The sequence below is a fragment of the Ochotona curzoniae genome, unplaced genomic scaffold (genome assembly GCF_017591425.1).
Source record: "Ochotona curzoniae isolate NIBS_2020 unplaced genomic scaffold, NIBS_Ocur_1.0 patch435, whole genome shotgun sequence".
Taxonomy (NCBI): domain Eukaryota; kingdom Metazoa; phylum Chordata; class Mammalia; order Lagomorpha; family Ochotonidae; genus Ochotona; species Ochotona curzoniae.
In genome coordinates, this window is record NW_024467012.1 from 8,987 (window position 1) to 32,191 (window position 23,205).

Consider the following 23,205-nt stretch of genomic DNA (forward strand, 5'->3'; position numbering starts at 1 on the left):
AAATGGAATATGTTAAGAAGAAACAAATGAGAATTATAGAGCTAAATAATTCAACAGCAAATATAGTTAGTTATTTGTTTTTTCTTACCATATGATAATAACAAGTGCTATTTTAGAAAAGATTTGGTAAAGAAAAATCTCTTTAACAGGATCCTCACAAAATTAAGGATTTGAGGTAAGCCTAGGGCTCAGGGCTTAGGCTACCATTTAGGATGCCCATATAGCATATCAGAGTTCCTGGATTGAAAACCTTCACCTGCTTCACACCCAGAGAGGCAGCAGGGGGCGGCTCAAATAGTTGGGTCCCTGCTACTTATGTGGGACCCCCAGACTGAAATCTGGGCTCCTGGCTTTAACTTGGGCTACTCCAGCTGTTGTGGACATTTAGGAGATATCTCTCTGTCTCGCTCCATTTCCAATATATACATTCAAAATTTGTTTAGATGATGGATTTGGCCAAGGATATATCTATGCAAACTGAGTTCAAAGATCCTGAGGCTGGAATATGTGCAGTATTGAGAAAAGGCAAGGAGGCTGGTGTGACTGGAGCAGAGTGAGGTGGAGGCAAGAAGATGTGTGGGCGTTGGGTAAGAAAGTGCTAGATAATACAACTGTGCCAGATTACACAACTCCTGCAGAGCATTAACCACACAGTGCTTGTAGTCCTGGCCAGTCCAACAGATTAACACAATCCACACTGGCCCTTCAACTTCTTTCCTTTTCATTGTCTTCTTTCCTCCTTCTGAGGGAACAAAACAAACTTCCTCTGTTTATTCACTGAACTTACCCAGCAACTCCCTAGGCACCTTCTCCCTTGTGAAATAATAAACAAATCTGTACTTAAATAAACTGCTTTAATGATGTAAGTCATTACTTGCAAGAGGGATTGCTAGGGATTGTGTAAACTCTCAGGGTAAAGCAGCCCAGAGCTCCTGCCTCCAGAATGTCTCCACCAATCGGAAGGTGCTCTGGGCAAGAGTTACTCCTTCCAACTGCCACACTCCTTCCCACACTCAGTTGGCTGCTGCTAAGGTTAAAGCAGCCACGAGAATTCAAACTCCAGAGCTGCTCTTCAAGGAAACAGGCTGCTGTCATCTGCAGCTGCATCGGGAACCTGTCACTCGAGTGAGTACTTCTCTCCTTGTAAAATTCCCTGTGCTGGCATATGGCATATTTTTTTGGAGCAATGATAATGAATTAGCAGTCAAGACTAACAAATGAACAATGCCCTCATGGAAGTGTTAAGATTTAAGCAACCCGGGTGTTTCTCTCATGAGTTTCAGTTAGCGTGACACTTGAGTATACACACACAAAAGGCTGTAAACCTAACACTTGCGTTTTCCTACTAAGGCTTTTAGTGCTGTTTTTAGTTTATTAAAAACCATATGTATGTATTAACTTGGTAAAATGTTTTAGAAAAAAAGTTGAGCCTGAGAAGCAACTGAGTTTTTCACTAGACTGCCTTCTTGACAGGTGGGAATCCATCTGCTATATTATTTGGAAAGTATGAAAATTCCTTCTAGTGAACTTTGGGAAACATACTTATGCAAATGATGAAAATAATCCGAGGGCACAATTATTTTTCTCCACAAAGTGACCAGGGCTAGCCAGGAGAGGTTCCAGGCAGGGACTTGCCGGGCTTGAGGAGAAAAACAAGGATGGGACTTGATCTTTCTTTGAGGCTGTATTGCCAAGCCACTTGGATAACTTAGAAGAAAGTTAGTTAGGTGTGGAGAACTGGGCTAGCCTGAAGCCCCCTTGGCACCTCGGTTCACATGCGCATGTGAAGCTTGCATTTCTGATGAGACTTTAAATACTTTCTGAAGCCCAGAGCGCTACTGTCTTTCTTAGAAGAGTTTTCCTTAGTGATATTTCTGGGATTCAGTATGAAAGCCTTGCATTTCTGATGAGACTTTAAATACTTTCTGAAGCCCAGAGCGCTACTGTCTTTCTTAGAAGAGTTTTCCTTAGTGATATTTCTGGGATTCAGTATGAAAGCCTGGACTTGCTGGAAAAGTATTTCAGTGTTTTTTCCCAGCTGCAAAGAATTTGGCAAACCTGGAAAATAGTTACAAAATGCTAAGAACTTTGGTCAGGAAGCAGTCTGGTGAGGAGGATGTTAATATTTTCTTTGTGGTTGAACAGAATGATTAGGTCCCTTTTGAGTGCCAACTTATTGCTGAATTTTATATGCAGTGTGTGTTTGAGGGATTTTAAATGTGGTAGAGATGTTTGATTGAAAAATAAGCAAGAAATCAAACTGAACTCTACGTCTACTCATAAGTAGGATATTTATCCCCAGTGACATTAATATTTGTGCAATTGCTTGTTTCCTGAATAACCTGGAAGTTTCATGGGGGCAGGATCAGCTATGTCCTACTCACAGTTTTATTTTCAGCATTTAGTATATATAACTGATAAACAGGAAAGGCACAACAAACACCTATTTTAGGAATGAATATTGTCCAATTTGGATAAGTTATACCTGTGGGTGTGTATTTCCTTGTATGTAAAATGAAAATCAATGTATGTAAAGTGTTTACCACAGCACAGCCTCATGCACGACTCAGCAACAATGTCACCTCCCTGCTGAGGACTAACAGAATCTTTTTTTTTCTACCATTTGTCTCTTTGGTTTTGGTGTAGATTTTACTTATTTGTTGCCTTGCTTATTATATGTATGATTCAATGAGGGCAGGGAGGCCCTTTCTCTTTTGTTCATTTCTGTATCCTTTATGTCAGTTTATAGTAGGTGATCAATCAAATTGGTAGAATAAATACATTAAGCATGCCAGCATATCATAAACGAAGTATAAGCCTCAAGGTATTTAGTCTCTTTGGGAGAAATTTCTGCCTTTTATATTAATAAAGCTAGGCATATTTTCTTATCCTTTTTAAGCATTTTAAAATACTATCTGGAGGCTGATGTGGTGGGTTAAGCCACCATCTAGAGGGCTGGCATTCATATTGGCAAGTCAGTTCTGGCTGGTCCACTTCTGATCTAGTACCCTACTAATGTGCCTGGGAAAGCAGCAGAGGATGGCTGAAGTACTTCTTGGGCTCCTGCCACTCACATAGGAGATCTGGATGGAGTTCTAAGTTCTTGGTTTTGGCCTGGCCCAACCCCAGGCATTGTGGCCATTTGGGGAGTGAACCAGGCAATGAAATGTCTCTGTCTCTCATTTTACCATTATGCTTTCAAATAAGTAAGTAAATCAACAAGTAACTTTTAAAACAATTAAAAAAAATTAAAATACTCTGTAGTATTTTTTTTTAATGTTCTCAGAGAGGAGAGACAGAGGAAAAGGTCTGCTATCGTTGGTTCACTTCTCAAATGGTCACAACAGCTGGAGCTGAGCCAAACCAAAGTCAGGAGCTAGGATCTTCTTCCATGTGCATACAGGGTCCCAAGGTCTTGGGCCATCCTCTGCTGCTTTCTCAGGCCACAAACAAGGAAGTGGATGAGAAGTGGAGCAGCCAGGACACGAACTGGTACCCATATGGGATCTAGCACTTGCAGGGGGAGGATTAGCCAATTGAGCCATTGAGCCAGGCCCTACTATACTGTTTTGCATCCAAGTAATGAGTGAAAGAATCAGAACATTTCTTTTGGAAGAAATAGTGTCAGCATTTCATCTAGACTGAAAAGCCAGAAACAACTCAGGTGACCAAAGGTAGGAGCCAGGTTTAAGACATTATGGTACAGTAGGTCACTGGGACACATACACACATAATCTAAAGCCTAGTGTCACCTACTTCCTGTTGAATGAAATCTGATGCCAGTTCTGTTAGAGACAGCACCAAGTGTGTAGTGGTAACTTGCCAGCAGATCGTGGCAAACCAGACCAAGTGCCCTCTCTACCCAATCCCCCAAACCAAGCAGAATGACAGCTGAGGAACTAGGAACTTTGTCCACAGGGAAACCAGGGCTCAGGTGATTTTTGCTTCTGTTCTAAAGAAAAACCTCTTCTCTTAGACTTAAGACATTTCTGTGAATCGTTTTCTTCCTACAGACTTCAAGTAAGAGAATACTAATGGGTGATACCTTACTAAATTCAGCACCTATAAAAAATCTTGTATGGGGAATCTTCAATCTCCTCAAATTTCCTATGTTTTAACATTTCATAGTAACATGATTAGCTATTAGCCATGCAAATGCAACACTGTCCAGAACAATTTTCTTCAGTGAAGGAAATGTTTCATGTCTGTGTTGACCTAAACATGGTAGCCACTTGCCACATATGGCTATCACCTTGAAATACAGCTGGTGTTGACTGAAAAACTGATTCTCAAAGTTTTCTTATTTTGTTTGAAAGGCAGGAATAGAGATGCAGATAAACAGAGAGGTAGAGAGAGAGATGACAGATCTCCTATTTGCTGATTAGCTCTCAAAATGCCTACAATAGCCATATCCCATATGGATGCTGGTTCTAATCCCGGCAGCTCCACTTCCCATTCAGCTCCCTGCCTGTGGCCTGGGAAAGCAGTCAAGGACCCTGCACCCATGTGGGAGATCTGAAGGAAGTTCCTGGCTCCTGGTTCCAGATCAGCGAAGCACCGGTCCTTGCGCTCACTTGGGGAGTGAATCATCAGATGGAAGATCTTCCTCTCTATCTCTCCTCCTCTCTGTATATTCTGACTTTGTAATAAAAACAAATAAATCTTAAAAAAAAATATTAAAATTCTACTAATTCGATAGATCTGGAGTGGGGCCTGGGCATGTGCATTTATAACACACTTCCAGGTGATGCTGATGTTGCCAGTTCACAGATGGTAACATCTAGCCCAGTGATTCTCAACTTTGCACTTTAGAATTCTCAGAAAAAAAAATATGAAAAATATCATGACCTGGACCCATTCCCAGATTGTGACTTATTTGGTCCCTGATACAATGGAATTAAAAAACAAAATACTCTCCTGGTGATTCAAATGTATGATCAGGGTTCAGAGTCACTGCTCTGTTGAAACACTATTGAACTGTCTAGTCAAACCATTCAGATGGGAAGCCAAAGGTTGGAGTTCTACCTCTAACTTTGATATGGCATGTTGAAGATCACTTTCCCTCTCCAGTGCTCTGGTGTTTTTTTGAGGGTGGTATGAGGAGGTGGGGTGGGGACAGGAAAAAAATGAGAAGACTCAATCCGATGATCTCAGAAGGTTCCAGATCACTGACTTCTCAGGGGGCCCTCATACGAGAAGTCAGGTGAAGCACCCAGGTTCCCCATTGGCTAGGTTCATTAACACGATGTCTAAATATCAGATCTGTTTAGAGTGGCATTCAGTTAATATTTATTGTTGGATGTCAACAGAGAAATGCTTACAAAATGTCAGGCTGCCTTACATGCCACACATGTAGAATTGCAGTTAAAATGATGATTTAATGATTGTGAGAGTAATTTACATTTCATTGGAGGAAATTTGGAAAATTACAGAGAATATAAAGACCCTCAAACAGTCACAGGCCCCAGGACTTATTTTTAATGGCTGTGGCCAAGCAAACGGGTTTTCGGATCAAATGATTTCCCACAGAAGCAGGGAAAGCTAGGGGAACCATGGGGGGCCTCCCCCACAAAAAATCCTAAAGAGTCAAGCCCTGTTATTACATCTCCGGTAAATGCAGCTCCAAGCCTGGACTGGGAGACGTGGGCTCCTAGGCGGAGCATGGGAACTGCAGTTTATGAATTAGGCAGCTAGTAAACGTTGACAGTGCTTTCAAGCCTAATTGGTACTGTGCCACTCTCAGTTTCTTCATCTAAACTTATTCACTGTGAAGAAAATCTCATTAATATTTCTACAGTAACTCAGAAGTCTGTGGGTGAAAGATATTAGATAAAAAGCCCTTAGTTTTCAGTGAAATTAACCAGGTGACCCAGATATTTTCTTCTTGAGAAATGCATTTGGGAAGCAACAGGAGATAATGGTTTGGGACATGATAGCTCTGGGTCCAGATTCAACCAACCGGCTTTTGTTTTAAAAAAACAAAGAAAAACATTTACTCATTTATTTGAAATGCAGAGTATGGAGAGAGAGGGGAGAGACACACACACAAATCTTCCTTCTGCTTGTTTATTCCCTAAATGGTTACACACCTCACCACACCACACACACTTATTTCCTAAATGGCTACAACAACCAGGACTGGGCCAGGTCGAATCCAGGAGCCAGGAACCTAGATGAAGGTCTCCCACATAGGTGCAGGGGAGCTGGACTGGAAGCACAGCAGGTGGGACTCATGAATTGCTGGCATTGCAGGTGGTGACTAAACTAGCTATATCACAATGTTGGCCCCCCAGTCAATGACTCTAAGTAGTCATTTTCTCTCTCTGAAAACAGAGATGATAAGAGTACCCACATTGCAGGAAAATTCTAAGGTTTCAGTGACAAAATGTATGTAAAATACCTAGCACAATATTTGGAGTATAAGGAATATTTGGAGTAAAATGACACCATTACGACTAATAATAATAATAACTTAGCTACTGGGGGGGCCAACACTTTGGTGAAGTAGGTTAAGCCTCTGCCTGTGGTGTTGGCACTCCATAAGGGTTCCATTTGAGTCCCAGCTACTTCATTTTTAATCCAGTCCCCTGTAATATGCCTGGAAGCAGTGAAAGATGGCCAAGTCACTGGGCTCCTGCACCCACACGGAAGACCCAGAAGAAGCTCCTGGCTTCATACTGGCCCAGAACCAGCTGTTTTGGTCATTTGGAGAATGAAGCAGCAGATGAAATCTCTCTTTTTTTTTGCCCCTTCTCTCTGTAAATCTGCCTTTCAAACAAGTAAATTAATTCAGAAAACCCACTTAGCTGCTTTATGGATGTCCACCTTCAGAACAGAAACAGATGCATGTTCTTTATGTTTATCTTTTAGATGGACTGGTCCCTTTGAAATTGTAAGTATAAAAACACCCAACAAGACTGACAACAGCTCTTGTCACCATGAGGTTACTACTTCGTGCCAAGTGTTTTCAGTACCTGGCAATTCCTGGTTCTGTGCGGGCACTGCATAAAGATTATAGAACAGCAACACCTCAGAATTTCTCCAACTATGACTCCATGAAACAAGATTTTAAGCTGGAGATTCCAGAGTATTTCAACTTTGCTAATGATGTCCTTGATCAATGGACAAGTTTAGAAAAGGTATGGATCAAGTGCCAGACTATAATGTCTTAAATAGGAGCAAGTTTGCCCTTAGGGGACAAAAGACATTTAACGATGTCTTTCAATTCATCTATACTCATACACATATATTTGTAATTATGGGTGTGTGGGGTTGGTGTTAGGGTATGTTTACTACTTATAATGGCAGAGATCGGGGTGCTATTAAATATTCTAAGGTGCATAGGCCATCCCCCAGAAAAACAAATTATCTGGACTAATACATCAATATTTCTATGGCTATTTGAGAAAATTTAGGTTACATATATATGCTATTTTAGGTTGACTTTTTTTAAACCAACAAGCAAAAAAGGAAGTAATTTTATGAGTCAGAAACAGAAAAATCATATTTAACAAGGCATAGTTACAACACTGAGACAAAGGATGTAAAAATTCTAATTTTTTATGAAGCAAAATGAGTTAAGTGTGAAATTATATATGCTAGAAGAAATGGCATGTTTCTCAACATCTCGGAATAAGGATCCCAAGATTATTTCCAAATATTCCATGTCTGTACAAACCAGTGCCATGTGAATTTTATTTAGAGAATATCCTGAGTTATGTCATTTGAAACAGAATTTAGCTATTTACCAATCTTTAAGTCCCTAACTAGTTTATCTATCTTTTCTCAGGCTGGGAAAAAACCTTCCAACCCGGCCTTCTGGTGGATAAGCGGAGATGGAGAAGAGGTGAGGTGGAGTTTTGAGGAACTGGGATCTCTGTCCAGGAAGTTTGCCAATATACTTACAGAAGCCTGTGCGTTACAAAGGGGAGAGAGAGTCCTTGTGATTTTACCCAGGATCCCTGAGTGGTGGCTTGCAAATGTGGCCTGTCTGCGGACAGGTTAGTCATGCTTATGATATAATCATATTGAAACTAAGGTGGGTGAGTTTTCAAACTAAGTTATCATGAGATATTTACAACATACTATTTTTTTTCAGGAACCTATAAAATATGTTGAGAACATAATCAGACATTTTGATCTAAACTAGAAGTTAGGCTTTCATTAATGAAAAAAAAAATTTCAGTAAATGGTTGCTAGTCAATTGTTCAATATCCTCTTAATTCTCCTTCCCTGCTATAGGACCTGTTCCAATCATAATTTAAAATCCAGAAAAGCAGCAATCTATGTCCATCTAATTGTCTACAAATCTGTTTTTACAAAGTTCTTATCTGCTTGAAAGGCAGAGATAAAGAGAATATCTTCTGTCTCCTGGCTTACTCCTCAAATGACCACAAGAGCCAGCTCTGAAACAAGCTGAAGTCAAGAGCCAGGAACTCCATCCTGCTCTCCCACATGGGTGGTAGGGATCAAGTACCTGGGCTATCCTCTGCTGTCTTCCCAGATGCACTAACAGGAAACTTGATTGGAAGCTCAGTATGCAGGACTCAAGCTGGCACTCTGAGATGCAATGGTATTTTCACAGCAGTGGCTTAATCTGCTACAGCGCCAGCCCTTCTACATGCTTAGAAACTACCTATCAACAGTAATACATTTTTGTAGATTTTAATTTCTCAAATTTTAATGACCTTCATATATATCTTAAATTAATGGGTAAGTGAATCCATTGTATTCATCATTAGTTGAACATCACTTTAGAAGAATATTGGAAGATTATTGTTACTTAAAAATTTGCTCCCTGGCAAGAGACTATGTAATGATTTCCAGGGAAGACATTTTATACCTAAGAATGCTCACTCTTAACAGGTTATTTCAATATATTAATTAGTGGAATTAATTAGCCATGCGTAATGAGTTAAAGTACATAAAATGTAGGCAGTAGGCTTATTCCTAGAGTGCCTTTGAACTATTTAAAAGTTGTACATCATGGTAGGCTTTTTTTTAAAACCATTTTTAATTCTTTTGTTTTTTTTTTTAAGATTTATTTATTTTTATTGGAAAGTCAGCTACACAGAGAGGAGGATGGACAGAGATCTTCTGTTTGATAATTCACTCCCCAAGTGGCCACAAAAGTCGTAACTTAGCCAATCCAAAGCCAGGAGCCTTTTCCAGGTTTCCCATGCAGGTGCAGGGTCTCAAGGCCTTGGGCCATCCTCGACTGCTTTCCTAGGCCATGAGCAGGGAGCTGGATGGGTAGCAGGGGCCGCCGGGATTAGAACCGGTGTCCATATGGGATCCCGGCATGTGCAAGGCGAGGACTTTAGCTACTAGGCTAACCACGTTAGCCCCCATAGTGGGCTTTTTAAACCCTGGGTGGATTATTTCTAAGCAGTAACTTTAAAGTATCAAAACTTACAGTTTAAGAGGCACTGGACTGAGGCCAGCATGGCTATCCACAGCCTGCAGCTGTTGACATCCCATGTGGATGCTGGTTCATGCCCCAACTGCTCTACTTTTGATCCAGCTCTCTGTTCGTGGCCTGGGAAAGGAGTGGAGGATGGATCAAAGCCTTGGGCCCCTAAGCCCATATGGGACATCAGGAAGAGGTTCCTGGCTCCCAGCTTCAGATCAGCTCAGCTGTGGCCATTGTGGCTATCTGAGGAATGAACCAATGGATGGAAGACCTTTTTCTCTGTCTCCCTTTCTCGCTCTGTAAAAAAAATATGCCTTTTAAATAAACATAAATCTTAAGAAAAAAAGGCACTGCAGTGCAGCTGTTAAGTGTCAGGCCCAAGAGTTTGGCTGCAGCTTACCATTGCTACTCAGATAATGTTGGCCAAGTTATTCCTGACTTTTGTGTTTTGTGTTCTTTGGTTGGGAATAAATGTGTTAAAATGTGCAAAACACTCAGAATAACATCTGGCACTCAAGTACTTATTCAACTGTGAGTCATTATACTTTTTTAAACCAAAGTCTCTACAGGTTTAATGTTGCAGATGGTCTCCAAATAGAGGATAAAAATCCAGTATTTAACACCCTTTCATGTTAGAGTAAAAAGACCATGTACTTTGAATTCTCTTGAAACACCAAAGCAGCATAATGGAAGACGAATGATTATTTTCCCTGGTAAACTAACCGACTAATACCTTCTGAGAAATACAGAATGAGCATGCCCTCTGTATGCTATTCTAACGGACCTGATGATGGATAACCTCTCTGATAAACATTATTGGTTTCTTTTTTTTTTTTTTTCTGCTTCTTTAGGGACAGTTCTGATTCCAGGAACCACTCAGCTGACCCAGAAAGACATCCTGTACAGACTACAATCTTCAAAAGCAACATGCATTATTACGGATGACACCCTAGCCCCAGCAGTAGATGCTGTTGCTCTTAAGTGTGAAAATCTGCGCTCCAAATTAATCGTGTCTCAGAACTCCAGAGAGGGGTGGGGAAACCTCAAGGAGATGATGAAGTGAGTCACTAAAATGGCTGTACAACTGCTTCCTGAAAAGAAGGATGAGGATAAAAAAACATTTAACCCTACTGTGATCAGAAATTGCTAATTAAACCAATCTATGTGCTGCTAACTGGCTGAGGTTCGGAAACAGTGCAGGTTTTTTGTTTTATCTGTAGGATGGATGTGCAGGAAGCAGTCCTGGAGGCTGGGATTTGTGTACAGGAAGTTCATTAAAGGAGGTTTCTTGGGATAAATGCCAGAGAAGGAAGGGGGAATGTTGAGGAGCTATAGGAAGAGATTTATTTGCAATATATTCCCCGCAAGATGAAGCAGCTTGTCCAAGGCTGCTCAAACAGCTCCTCAAAGGTGTTTCTAGCCAAAACAAGAGGCCCTGGCCTATGTTATACCCACTGCTCAGTAACTGAAGGTGGGCTGTCCCTAGGAGACCCGGCTTTGAAAGGAGACAACTGTGTTCAGCCAAGGCAATCTACAATGAGCTCCCAGTCTCTGCAGAAGATTGAAAGATGCCATCACAGCATCAAGCACAGAGCTGCCATCATCTTCCAGGGAAATATGTGGCTGACAGCAACAGTGCGGTCAGGTTATACACTCAATGGGTGCTGCTGTAAAACTAAATTACACTCATGTTCCAGGTGCTTCCAAGGTGTTTGGGAACCCTTGCCACATACTGGTTATATTTTAGTATTAGGCTGGCAGCAAATCCTCTCCCTAGAATAAGCTTCTTGTCTTTACACAAGGATGTAGGGACATGAATGCAACTATGGACTTCCTTTAAAATAGCTAACATTGACTAAGTTCTTACCTAAGGTCAATACTGTACTAAAAAAAAAAAGCCCTATGATTGCAATTGCAATATATAGGTCACATTTATATGGCCCTTGTTGTGTCAGAACTTCCAACTTCAAATATAACAGCATTATCTCATTTAAACCTCACAATAATCCACGATGTAGGTATTGTAATTACACAAATGAATAAGGTCAAATGCTAATATATTTCCAAGTCGGGTAGCCTAGTTTCTTAGTCCACATTCCTAATTGCTTTAGTTACTGTCACTTATAGTAAGAGATTGGTAACTAACTGCTTAGGTTTTGAGGGTAAGCCTAATCTATGATAGAAATAACAGATACACAGCTGTATTACCACTTTTTCTACATATGATAATTATAGACAAAATACTTGGTCTACCTTTGTTAGGGTTCAAAAACAGCTTTTTCTGTATTTCTCATTACACGCATATTTCTTTTCTGCATTTATAGCCCAACACTCCTAAACAAACATCTATGCTTTTTGACCCTTGTGTGCAGAATTTTATTTCTTCTCAGCTGCCCTAATGTTGTGGCTTATACAGAAAGCCTAATTATCCTTTCAAACCAAAAGAGCTTTTGTCTCCTGTTTAGCTGGAATCCTTTCTTCTTGAGGTGATGCTTAGATTTTCTTCAAACCTATTGTTTTCTATATGCAGCACTACATAGACTCTCATATGGGAAACAGAATAACCATACTTTCATGAGGTGGCAAGCATTTTTCTAGGAAAATACATAGACGATAAACGTCTAAAGCTTTTTAAACCACAGTCTCTCACAACTCTTCAGTCCTGCTATTGGTAGTGTGGAGGCAACCACAGATAATACGTTAGCGAGTGGGCATGGCTTTGCACCAACACAATTGTATTTATAAAAAAGGGAGCAAGCCAGATTTGGACTGTAAGCCCTAGTTTGCAGATCCTTGCTATTATAAATGACTTGTATTAATGTGTATTTTTAAAGTCACATTGGAAAGTAACTATACTGGAGAAAAAGGAGAAATTCTTTATATATGTGTATTCATGATTACAAAATCATAGAATCTTCGATATGCTGGGGAGAAATAAAACTCAAACTTTTAAAATGTTTCAATCTCTCATAGTAGAAATCCATGAAGTCAGTCATCATAGTGGGATTTTGATGGAAAAGTTTAGTTTGATTTTAGAAAGCACTTAAAAACATGAAGAGAGGAATTTACCTGGGAATTCAAACTAAGTTGCTGGTGCCTGATTCACAAGTCAAATAGATGGTCTCTTCAATCCTCTTCAGTGATAACAACCGAGGATGCTGTGTTTAACATGCAGAATCACTGTACTTTTCCTTTGCAGACAGGCCAGTGACAACCACACCTGTGTGAAGACAAAACACAATGAGATGATGGCCATTTACTTCACCAGTGGAACAAGTGGACCTCCTAAAATGATTGGACACACCCACAGCAGTTTCGGTTTAGGATTATCTGTAAATGGAAGGTACTTCCACAGAACTGCAGCTTGCTTGATGCATTAGAACTGCAATGATGATGATTCATGTACTGGTCTCCTAAATTTCTTCTATAAATGTAGCATCTTTTACAGATTTAATAATTTTACACAAACAATGATACATGTTAAATTCTTAGAACATTAACAAATTCATATATCAGGTCTTTTGCTTCTCCAGGTTCTGGTTGGATTTAACACCATCAGATGTGATGTGGAATACCTCAGACACAGGCTGGGCAAAGTCTGCCTGGAGTAGTGTTTTTTCTCCATGGATCCAGGGATCATGTGTCTTTGCACACTATTTGCCCCGTTTTGAGCCAACTTCCATCTTGCAAGTAAGACAAAACCAGGAGATCAATATTTAGACATGCATTAGCAGTATTATTGACAAGACTTGTGAATAAAGTAGACAATGAGATTATCTACTTGATATTTCACATTCAGAAAGTCTGTAAGTCTGAAAGATGTACTTAGAAAAAGTACAAATACATTTACACTAAAATAACCAAAATTGAAATTGTGCTGAAACACTTCAATACTTATTAAAGCTTTAGTAAGAGCAAAAGTTTACTTTTCTTTTTAAAATTATTTTATTTTGATAACTTTTACATAGTTGATTAGGGCACAAAGGGTCAATGGCTACAGGAAAGTGGGTAAGACCATTGTTTCCACATTTTTTTGTGTGTGTATCTGGGGTAAGGAGGGAGATAAAGGGAGAAGCCACACCCAGCCTCTCACCCATCCCAGGTCCCTGATGTGGGGTATGCGTCGAGGGTCCTGCTCAAGTGGTTTTTTAGTTCAATAGTTGTGAATTTCTGCCAATCTCGCCATTCCAAGCATGATGAAATCGCTCCAGAATCCACTGGCTGACATAGTTCACCTTAGAGTCTCTGCCCAGGTATTCATTGCCAACTCTTGGCTGGGGTAGTTGATTGATTTATTCTGTCCTCCATCCTCTGTTGTAGTACCAGGTGTCCTCTGCAGGTTCTGATGGACTGCCATATCCTCCATGTGCACCTGGATATGCTGCTCCATCTGAGAAGAGTTTCCTTTTCTGAATTGCAGACACTTTCCCAGTTTCCTATCACCGTGTTCTGCTCAGCACCGACTGCATACCGATTGCTTACACAGAAGGACATGACAAGGTAAGAAATTTGAATAAATAGACATTTAGTGAGAAGCTCCATAATGAATAGGCACAGGATTTAGTGATCTCTTCCTCTTCCTCCTTTTTCTGACTGATGTTCTGTAAATAATTATTGTGTCTACGGAGTTTTCCCCAAATAAGGACAGGAAGAGGAGGGCTCAGCCAGGTCTCTAGCTGGATCTGGTGTTACAGGTAAAGTGTTTACTTTTTGGATGGTGGCTGAGCTGAGAAGTGTAGAGCCCTAACCCAAGAAGTATAAAAACAGATTACATATTTTTTTCATTGTATTACTTATCCCATTTGAAAGGAAGGATTGATAGCTTGAAAAAACAATCACTTTCCTATACTCAAAACACCCAATCCTTTCTATTCTCCAGATGGAAGGATTTTTTCTCCCACTGACCAATTCTCCAAAAATTTGCAGGGTGTCTGTTCCTGATGTCAGAATAGTTTGTTTATTTTGCATTGTAGAAGGGAAACAGGAAAGAGCTAAAAACACATTTTATGTAGAAGTTCATTAGAAGTAACTGTAATTTCCGCTTCTCTCTATTTTTCCTCCCACACCCAACTTCCTACATGTTCTCTGAGAAGTTATAAATTCAAAAGTTTAAAGCACTGTGTAAGTGCTGGGGAACCAATCAACCCTGAAGTGACTGAACAATGGAGAAACCACACTGGACTGGATATCTACGAAGGATATGGACAAACGGAAACGGTAACTGACCACAACTCCAAAGCAGGGCTGGACTCAATATACTCAGATGTACAAAAGCTTTAGTTTGCTTGAGGGACAGGAAAGGACTAGAGTGGCAGCCATTTGGGGAGTGAAATATGCACGATACATGAATAAATGACTTTTAAGTTACTTACAACATTACCTTACTTTTCTTCTTTTGAACCAGGTACTAATCTGTGGAAATTTTAAGGGAATGAAAATCAAACCTGGCTCAATGGGGAAGCCTTCTCCTGCCTTTGACGTCAAGGTTTGTACATACCCTCCCTGGAGAACATTTCACAGCCCAGTCTGTTTTCCAACTACTCTCAAACATTCTCCTTGTTTCAGGGATAAGTCCACGTTATTTTGATTGCTTCTTAGTTTCCATGCAAAGATGGAAATGACTTTAAAATGCTACCTGATTTTCCAAATACTTATACTGTATCATACAATTCTAAACTTTATAAATATGAACACAGTTAGTTCCTAGGAAGAAAGAACCTGTGGTAGACATTGATGAGGCACGGAGAGGTTAAAATAACTCACGTGGAGGCATCCAGCTAGTTGTTGCTAGAATTAGGATTCAGTTTAAAGTAATCTGGCTATAATATTGGTACTCTTAACCATACCACCACACTGCCCTTTCCTCCAAGGGATCATGGAGATTAAAACAGGCTACAGTTTATAGTAACTACAGCACTCTCCCTCCCTATCTACCTCTTATAGCCTGCTCCCCAACAAAAGCCTCAGTCTCGGGCAAACAATAATGGTGACCCTAACAACAACAGGTCTGATCTCAGAGACTTCCTGTGAGGACTGGAAGAGCATAGCAGAAAGTCTGGCACATAATGTGGCTTTCAAATATAAGTGCTGTGATGACTCACGTCTCTTTCACATGCTCCTTTGAAAATCATCTAAGAAAAAAGGGAAGGGGAGCCCTAGTGCCAATCTGTAAACCTATTTAATAGTTGATTGGCTAATGGGTAGCATTAGTTAGGAGAAAGGATCAGTAATAATTACATATGATCAGATCTGCATTGCAGGTAAGCTGCCATCTCACACAGCTGTGTTCTTTTCGTCTCTTCCTGCTTAGTACCAACCCCAATATGCTAGAGCCATCAGTCTCACAGGCATTTGTGGTGATCCCACCTGGAATGCAATCCAGCCGTTTCCCCACTAATACAAGCCCAGTGGTTTTTCTGGAACAGTAACTTTACAAAAGTGATGTGGATAAAAGGAAAACATCTCCACCTCACCATCGCTGCCTTCACTTTCCTGAGGACTGTATCACTGGGCCTCTTGCTATTCAGCCGAAAGCATTTGCAATACTGTTTTGGCATCTGTGCTCTAGACAGTTGAATATCAGATTCCTACAGTTCCAAGGCCCAAGGTTCCTAATCTCCACGTTGAGATATTTTAGTATCCCTAAACAACAAGGAATGTGATTTTTCCCCAGGCAGAAGATTTTATCCATTTGTCCTATTAAAGAATAGCCTATTATTTCACCAATAATTGTTTAATATCTAGAGCCAAATATTTCTTTGGATGGCTGGGTTGGGAGTTTTTTATTTTCAGGAACTTAAAAGCAAAATTTGCACATTTAGACTTTGCTGCTTTTGGAACATAAGCCCCCTTTCCCTTTGGAAAGAGCATGGTAAGAATTACACTTACTCTGTATGCAAGTGGTACTTTCATGTTTGCAAGTACCTAGTGATCTATATAAAGGTTGTGTTTGACACTTACAGTCATTTAGAGCAGAAAGCATACAAGCAATCAACCTGACAAATTCAATTTTAAAGATTCTATTAAACCTGCTGAAGACATTGCATAGAAAAGGATAATGATTAGAAATGCAGGCTTTGGTCTACAGTTGACATCTAAATTCCAGTTTAATCATGTGGTGTTAATTAAACTTCTTCATATTTTCTTCATTCATAAACTGGGCATTGTAGCAGTTCTAACCAGACAAGATTATTGTACGATAATAAATATGAAGTACTCAGAGCTTTAGCATTTTCTACTGAGCATGCAGTAAGTGCCTGATGAGTAATGACCACTAACAGGTATTTCAGGGAACCATGAGGATTAGCGGGAGGGTAACAGAGCAGAACTTTGGCTTCTGCATCACTATCTCAGAGAACATTCTCCTTTTTCTCTGAATACGTGCTTCAGTAGATTTTTTCAAGACTTATTTTTGTTGCAAAGCCAATAAGATATACAGAGAGGGGGAGAGATAGAGAGGAAGATCTTTCGTATGATGGTTCACTCCCCAAGTGACTGTAATGGCTGGTGCTGCGCCGATCTGAAGCCAGGAGCCTGGAACTTCCTCCAGGTCTCCCACGTAGGTGCAGGATCCCAAGGCTTTGGGCTGTCCTCAACTGCTTTCCCAGGCCACAAGCAGGGAGCTGGATGGGAAGCGGGAACACCAGGATTAGAACCGGCGCCCACATGGGATCCTGGTGCATTCAAGGCAAGGACTTTAGCCAATAGGCCACAACGCCGGGCCCAGAAGTAGATTTTTTAATGTTGTGTAGTGAAAGAATTTAAAACTACTAATGAAGATATTGAGAAAAATATTATCAAGATAACACTGTTAAATAATACCAGTTGTAAAACTGTATATTATAAAGTGTCTCTTCTACTCTTATGTCAATATTGTTTCAAAGACTATCAGCAAAATGTAATTGTTACTAGACAGAAGACTTTTAAGACAATTTAATTCTTTCAGATTTTAGTAGCTTGAAGAATTTAAATAAATATATCTTCGAAGTTTAAAGTATAGGGCCTGGCAGGGTAGCCTAGTGGCTAAAGTCCTTCCATCGCACACACTGGGATCCCAAATGGGTGCCAGTTCTTATCCCGGAAGCCCCAGTTCCCATCCAGCTCCCTGCTTGTGGCCTGGGAAAGCAGTTAAAGATGGCCTAAAGGATTGGGAGCCTGCACCCACATGGAAGACTCAGAGGAGGCTCCGGGCTCCTGGTTTCAAATAGGCACAGCTCCAGCCATTGTGGTCGCTTGGGGAGTCAGTCAAGGGATGGAAGATCTAACAAAAAAGAAAAAAGTTTAAAGTATATCTGAAATGTTTTTGACGTCTATTTTTAAACAGTACAAAGCAAAACAAAACAAAGTTAAAATTCTCTCAAATACTCAAATTACTTTTTTTTTAATCCTAGATTTTAGATGCAAATGGTAATGTTCTGCCTCCTGGACAAGAAGGAGACATTGGAATTCAAGTTCTACCTAACCGACCATCTGGCCTTTTCACTCATTATATAGTAAGAGACTTTTTAAAATAATACCTTATCTTCTATTTATTTCTCAAAAGTGCTTGGCAACTAGCCTTAATCATCACAAGAGTAGTTACAAGTATACCTATGATATATTTGATCTGTTCTTCCTCTTTTTTATCTTAATGTATCCACTTGAAAGATAGTTACATGGAAAGAGAGAGCTGATCTTACATTCAGTATTACACTCCTCAAATGGCTACAATAGCCAGGATTGGGCTAGGCCCAAGGCAGAAGCCAAGTTCCACCTGGGTCTCCCAAATGGCAAAGCCACTCTCTGCTGCTTTCCCAGGCACGTTCATTAGCAGGGAGCTTAGAAGCAAAACAGCCAGGACTCATCCAGCACTCAAATGGGACGCCAGCACCCATGGTATACAGCTGTTGCAGGCAGCTGCTTAACTTGCTGAATCGCAACTCTAGCTCTATTCAATCCTTTCTTGAGAGGTTTGTTGTCCTGAACAGACTGGGACTTGAAGAAACCACCAAATGCCTGCTAAAAGAGTATGCTGGCTATGTAACTATTCTAGGCCCATGGAAGCCTCTTAACACCCAGGCAATCTTAACATCCACTGATAGACAAACAGGACCATGCTTATTCCTTCTCAGGAGAGATAGGAAAATGGGATGGGCAGTGAGATTAACTCCTCTCACTATAGATTTTCCAATTCCCTTATTCTCAGCAAGCATACTTCCATCTCCAATTGTAATGTCCACATAAAGTTTATATCAATACTTCCAGAGTCTACCTGTCAATGCTCTATTTCAATCAATGCCCTTCTTATGCTGGAGTTTCAGGGGACAGTCCTGTGCCTTTGTGAACAACAAAAGAAAAAATATTCTTGGAATAATTAGGTGTGTTTTTTTCAATCCCGAGTGGTGCACTTCTCTCATTAACCAGCACTACTTAGTGAAAGACTTCATATAGCCTATCCTTCTGAGCGCTCTGCTCCTAAAATATTATTTTATGCTCCATCTAAGTAAATTCTCAAGGTGAAAGTGTGCTTAGTCTTACAGTCTGTTCTTCTGATGTTGGGCCACTTCATGTTGTAATTTTTATCTGTGTTTTACATTTTGGGCTCTTGTTCGTTCTAATGTGTCTCTATTTCCTTCAAGAAAATATAAAGCTCACTGAAGAATTAGCACTCCCAGTAACACTAAAAAATGCTATTTGTTTTGCAGGATAATCCTTCAAAAACATCTTCGACTCTCCGAGGCAATTTCTATATCACTGGAGACAGAGGTTATATGGATGAAGATGGATATTTCTGGTTTGTTGCAAGATCAGATGATGTCATATTATCCTCTGGGTAATAGTCTCTTCCACCTGTGCATATATCTGTGTCAACTGACCATCAGCATTCTGGAGTGAACTTGCATGAACTCTTACGCTGTCATTTATTCTCCAGGTACAGAATTGGACCATTTGAGGTGGAGAGTGCTCTGGCTGAGCATCCTTCAGTTGCAGAGTCAGCTGTTGTGAGCAGCCCAGACCCCATCAGGGGAGAGGTAAAATAACTGATATATCTTAACTAAAAGCCGTTCACAACCTAACACCTGCTTTTAAAAAGTCATTTGAAGGCTGAGCCTTCAGGACCCTGGTTGGCTTGGCAGTCACTTGCTATTCCAGTGTTTTAAGAGAGCAAAGGGCTGACGTGAGCAAATGCACCCACACAGGTATGAGGTGTTGGTTAGCCAGAGTAAGGCAGAAAATTTGAGTATTTACCCAACATTAGTGGACTGCACCTTTTCCTGACAGAAGATACAGGTATTTCTCAAGTCAAATGTCCATGCACAAATGATGGTCTGGCGCATGTCACAGGCAGCTTTGTTCCTGGGAGTGGACTTTTTCTAGCTGGGCTGGGCCTTTCCTCAAATCAGGTCCTGTCAGGTCACTGCAGGAAAATTACCAGAAAAAATGAAGGCATGAGGACAATATTCCAGGTACTGATCATTTTAATCCACTACCATCTATAATCTTGGGCAATATTCTTTTGTGCATTTTCATATTTGCTTTTCTTAAAATTGTTGCATTTTTTAACTTTACAAAATTTCTAACACTATGAGCTAACCATTATTTTTAAGAAGTTATTTATTTGGCCTGGCACAATGACTCAATTGGCTAAATCTTCATCTCCAAGTGCTGGTATCCCTTATGGGCACCCATTTGTGTCCCTGCTGCTCTATTTCCCATTCAGCTCCCTGCTTATGGCCTGGGAAAGCAGGAGAGCATGGCTCAAAGCCTTAGGGGTTTGCACCCATAGAGGAGACCTGGAAGAAGTTCCTGGGTCCTGGCTTTGGATCAGCTCAACTCTGGCAGTCGTGGCAATTGGGGGAGTGAACCAGCTGTCTCTCCTCTATGTAAATCTGCTTTACCAATAAAAATTAAAAATGTAAGAAAAAATTATTTGAAAGGTAGAACAATGGAAAAAGGGAAACACACACATGGGGGTGACGGGAGAGATCTTCCAACCACCTGTTCACTATGGTTCTAAATGGTTGGATGTCTGCAATCACCAGGTGTTGGGACAGGAGGAGCTAGGAACTCCAGTCTGGTCTCCCACAAGGGTGGCAGGAGTCCAGGAAGTTGGTCATCCTTTACTGCCTTCCCAGGCACAGGAACAGGAAGCAAGACTAGGTATGGAGCAGTTGGGACTCCAATTTGTACACTCTAATATGGAATGACGACACCACAGGCAGCTACTCATCCTACTGTGCCGCAGTGTTGGCCCTACCAGCTTATTTTTAAGCTAGACACATGAATCTTTCAATTCAATAAGCTTTCGCTTGCTATTGGTGTCATAACACAAAGATTAAGCTGCTGCCTATGACACTGGCATCCCATGAACATTAGTGAAGTCCTGGATGCTTCATTTCTCGTCTACCCCCTGATAACGTGCTTATAAATGCAGAAGATGGCCTAAATACTTGGGGGCTACTGCCACCCATGGGAGATTCATATAGAGTTCTACACCCTTGGTTTTGGCCTTGACCAGTGTCAGCAGTTGCAAATATTTGAAGAGTGAATCAGCAGGAAGATCTGGCTCCCTTTCTCTCTTGTCTTTCAAGTAGATAAGTAAATATTTGAAAACCTAATCTTTCAGTCACTTAAGTACAGGATGTTTAATCATAAAAAGAGTCACGAGGGCTATCTTGGAACCACGCCTACAGGGAAGCATTATTCCATAGCAAACTCTGGGCTGGTCATCTGGTATATTCTAGTTGAGTCAGACTCACGCCTCTTGATGAGATAATGAATAACAGTGTTTCAGGAGAGAACACGGTAGATTCCAAATACACAATTGGATGGGAAGTGGAGCAGCCGGGACATAAACTGGTGCCCATGGGGGATTCTGGCGCTTGCAAGGTGAGGATTTAGCCAGTGAGCCATTGCATCAGGCTCCAAGATACACATGTGAAAGGCTAAAAGGGAGGATGGGCCTGTCTTTCTTCTCCATTTAAAGTCCCAAAACTCAAACCTGGTGCAATGGTCTAACAGCTAAATCCTCTCCTTGCATCGTTGAGATTTCATATGGGTGCCAGTTTGTGTCCTGGCTGCTCCATTTTCCATCCAGCCCACTCCCTGTGGCCAATTAAAGCAGTAGAAGATGGCCCAAATTCTTGGGACCCTGTCCCCATGTGGGAGACTGAAGAAACTCCTGGCTCCTGGCTCGGATCAGCTCAGTTCCAAATGTTCTTGCTGCTTGAGGAGTGAACCAGTGTATGGAAGATCTTTCTCTGTCTCTCCTCTCTGTAAAATCTGCCCTTTCAATAAGAAATTTAAAAGTCCCCAAACTCTAAGCTGGATTACCCAAAACATTTCAAAGGATAAATTCTGGAGTCTGAGAATATAAAATGATGAAGTCTTTCTTTGGTCAGTTTAAAAGCAAAACCACTACCATTTCTGCCCTTCCTCCATAGTCAAGAGGTTGCTGGCGTCATGAGAATCTTGTCTAAAGAAAGCATGGTCTTGGTGAACTGTTCCTTCCAATGGGGAGACTACTGCTTATAACAGCAACACTGAGGGAGAAGATCCAGAAGCTAGGCTAAAAACAGGCTTGGTCGTTACACAAGAGGCTTCTAAGAGGAAACCTTATGCAAGGATGTATAGGCAGTAAGTCAAAGGCACAAACAACAGAACCAGGCCGGAAAGCAGATTTCAAGATGTAGTTAGATGGATTCCCAGAACTCCTCTTATATTGGATACACACCAGGAGGTGTGGAAATCAACTGGCTGTCTTAAGAGCACAGAGCTGGGATCAAATTATGTTCAACACTCCGACCCACCTGACCATGCACTTAAGATTCCCAGTTAGAGAAAGCAAGAAGACATTCTTCAAGAAAAATACACAATTCATCTTCCTGGTGTTTCAAATATTTATTACAGGTGGTAAAGGCTTTCATTGTTCTGAACCCTGAATACAAGTCACATGATCAAGAACAACTGAAAAAGGAGATCCAGGAGCATGTAAAACAAACCACAGCACCCTATAAATACCCCAGAAAGGTAAGCATCCTGTGACAGGCGTTTTCTGTGTTCTAGAAACTATCAGTGATATATTTTTCCTTCTTAATGAAATATCAAGCAAACTATGCCAAATATTGTCAATTAATAATATTTGGACACCAACTAGAAACTTCAAAATTAAAATGAAACTCCTAATTTAATGCATCTAGTCATTTGGGTCACTGGACTTGCATTAAATGCTAAATATCAAGAGAATTTTCCTAAGCAATACCCATTTCTCTTTTTGCTTGACATCAAAAACTCAAGCTAAGGCCTAATCTTTCAATTATCTTAATTCATTAAAATAAATAAAGAAATAAAGCCCGAACTACTATATAGCTGGCTTTATCTAACAGGGAAATCTGGGTAATTTTCCTCCCCTTCATACCAACAGGTAGAATTTATTCAAGAGCTGCCAAAGACCATCAGTGGGAAGATAAAAAGGAATGAACTAAGGAAGAAAGAGTGGAAAACAATTTAAAATCATTCCATTAATATAGTGTCCAAACATGGTACTTATAAATTTGCAGAAGTCACAAAATTACACAGAGGCGATACAAAAATGTGGCAATAAGTTTATAAATTGTTTTAAAATATCTTGTGGTTATATTAAAGGCTGAATTTTGAAATAAAACATGCAGTAAATTATTCTCCATGAGTGTTCATGTTTCTGTAATTTGTTAAAATTCTCTCCTTAACTGTTGAGAAATGTGTAAGTGTATAGAAACAACTTCTGAACAAATATTTGCCACATTGTTTTGCAAATATGAGCTGAATAAATTCTA

The 23,205-nt window shown here is 40.4% G+C and overlaps 2 protein-coding genes across 3 annotated transcripts in view; one reads left to right on the forward strand and one right to left on the reverse strand.

Moving 5' to 3' along the window:
• LOC121167955 (ERI1 exoribonuclease 2-like) overlaps positions 1-23,205 on the reverse strand; it is a 34,579-nt gene that overhangs the window by 2,437 nt on the left and 8,937 nt on the right. The window contains exon 9 of one of the 2 annotated variants that reach the window (XR_005885665.1): positions 12,482-12,632. Coding sequence is in view for 1 of the 2 variants with exons in the window: in XM_040997677.1 (XP_040853611.1) it covers positions 19,806-19,808 (3 nt within the window). In the remaining variant the exon portion in view is untranslated. Of the gene's footprint in view, positions 1-12,481; positions 12,633-19,300; positions 19,809-23,205 lie in introns of those variants that run through there. The other variant, XM_040997677.1, reaches the window with a different exon arrangement.
• On the forward strand, positions 1,041-23,067 carry LOC121167957 (acyl-coenzyme A synthetase ACSM3, mitochondrial). Its single transcript, XM_040997678.1, has 14 exons — positions 1,041-1,125; positions 6,871-7,139; positions 7,790-8,000; positions 10,264-10,471; positions 12,612-12,755; positions 12,946-13,102; positions 13,833-13,912; positions 14,506-14,629; positions 14,817-14,897; positions 17,803-17,904; positions 19,096-19,223; positions 19,323-19,422; positions 22,301-22,420; positions 22,815-23,067. Exons 2-14 carry the CDS (start codon positions 6,939-6,941, stop codon positions 22,899-22,901), a joined length of 1,743 nt encoding a protein of 580 aa, XP_040853612.1. The 5' UTR covers positions 1,041-1,125; positions 6,871-6,938; the 3' UTR covers positions 22,902-23,067.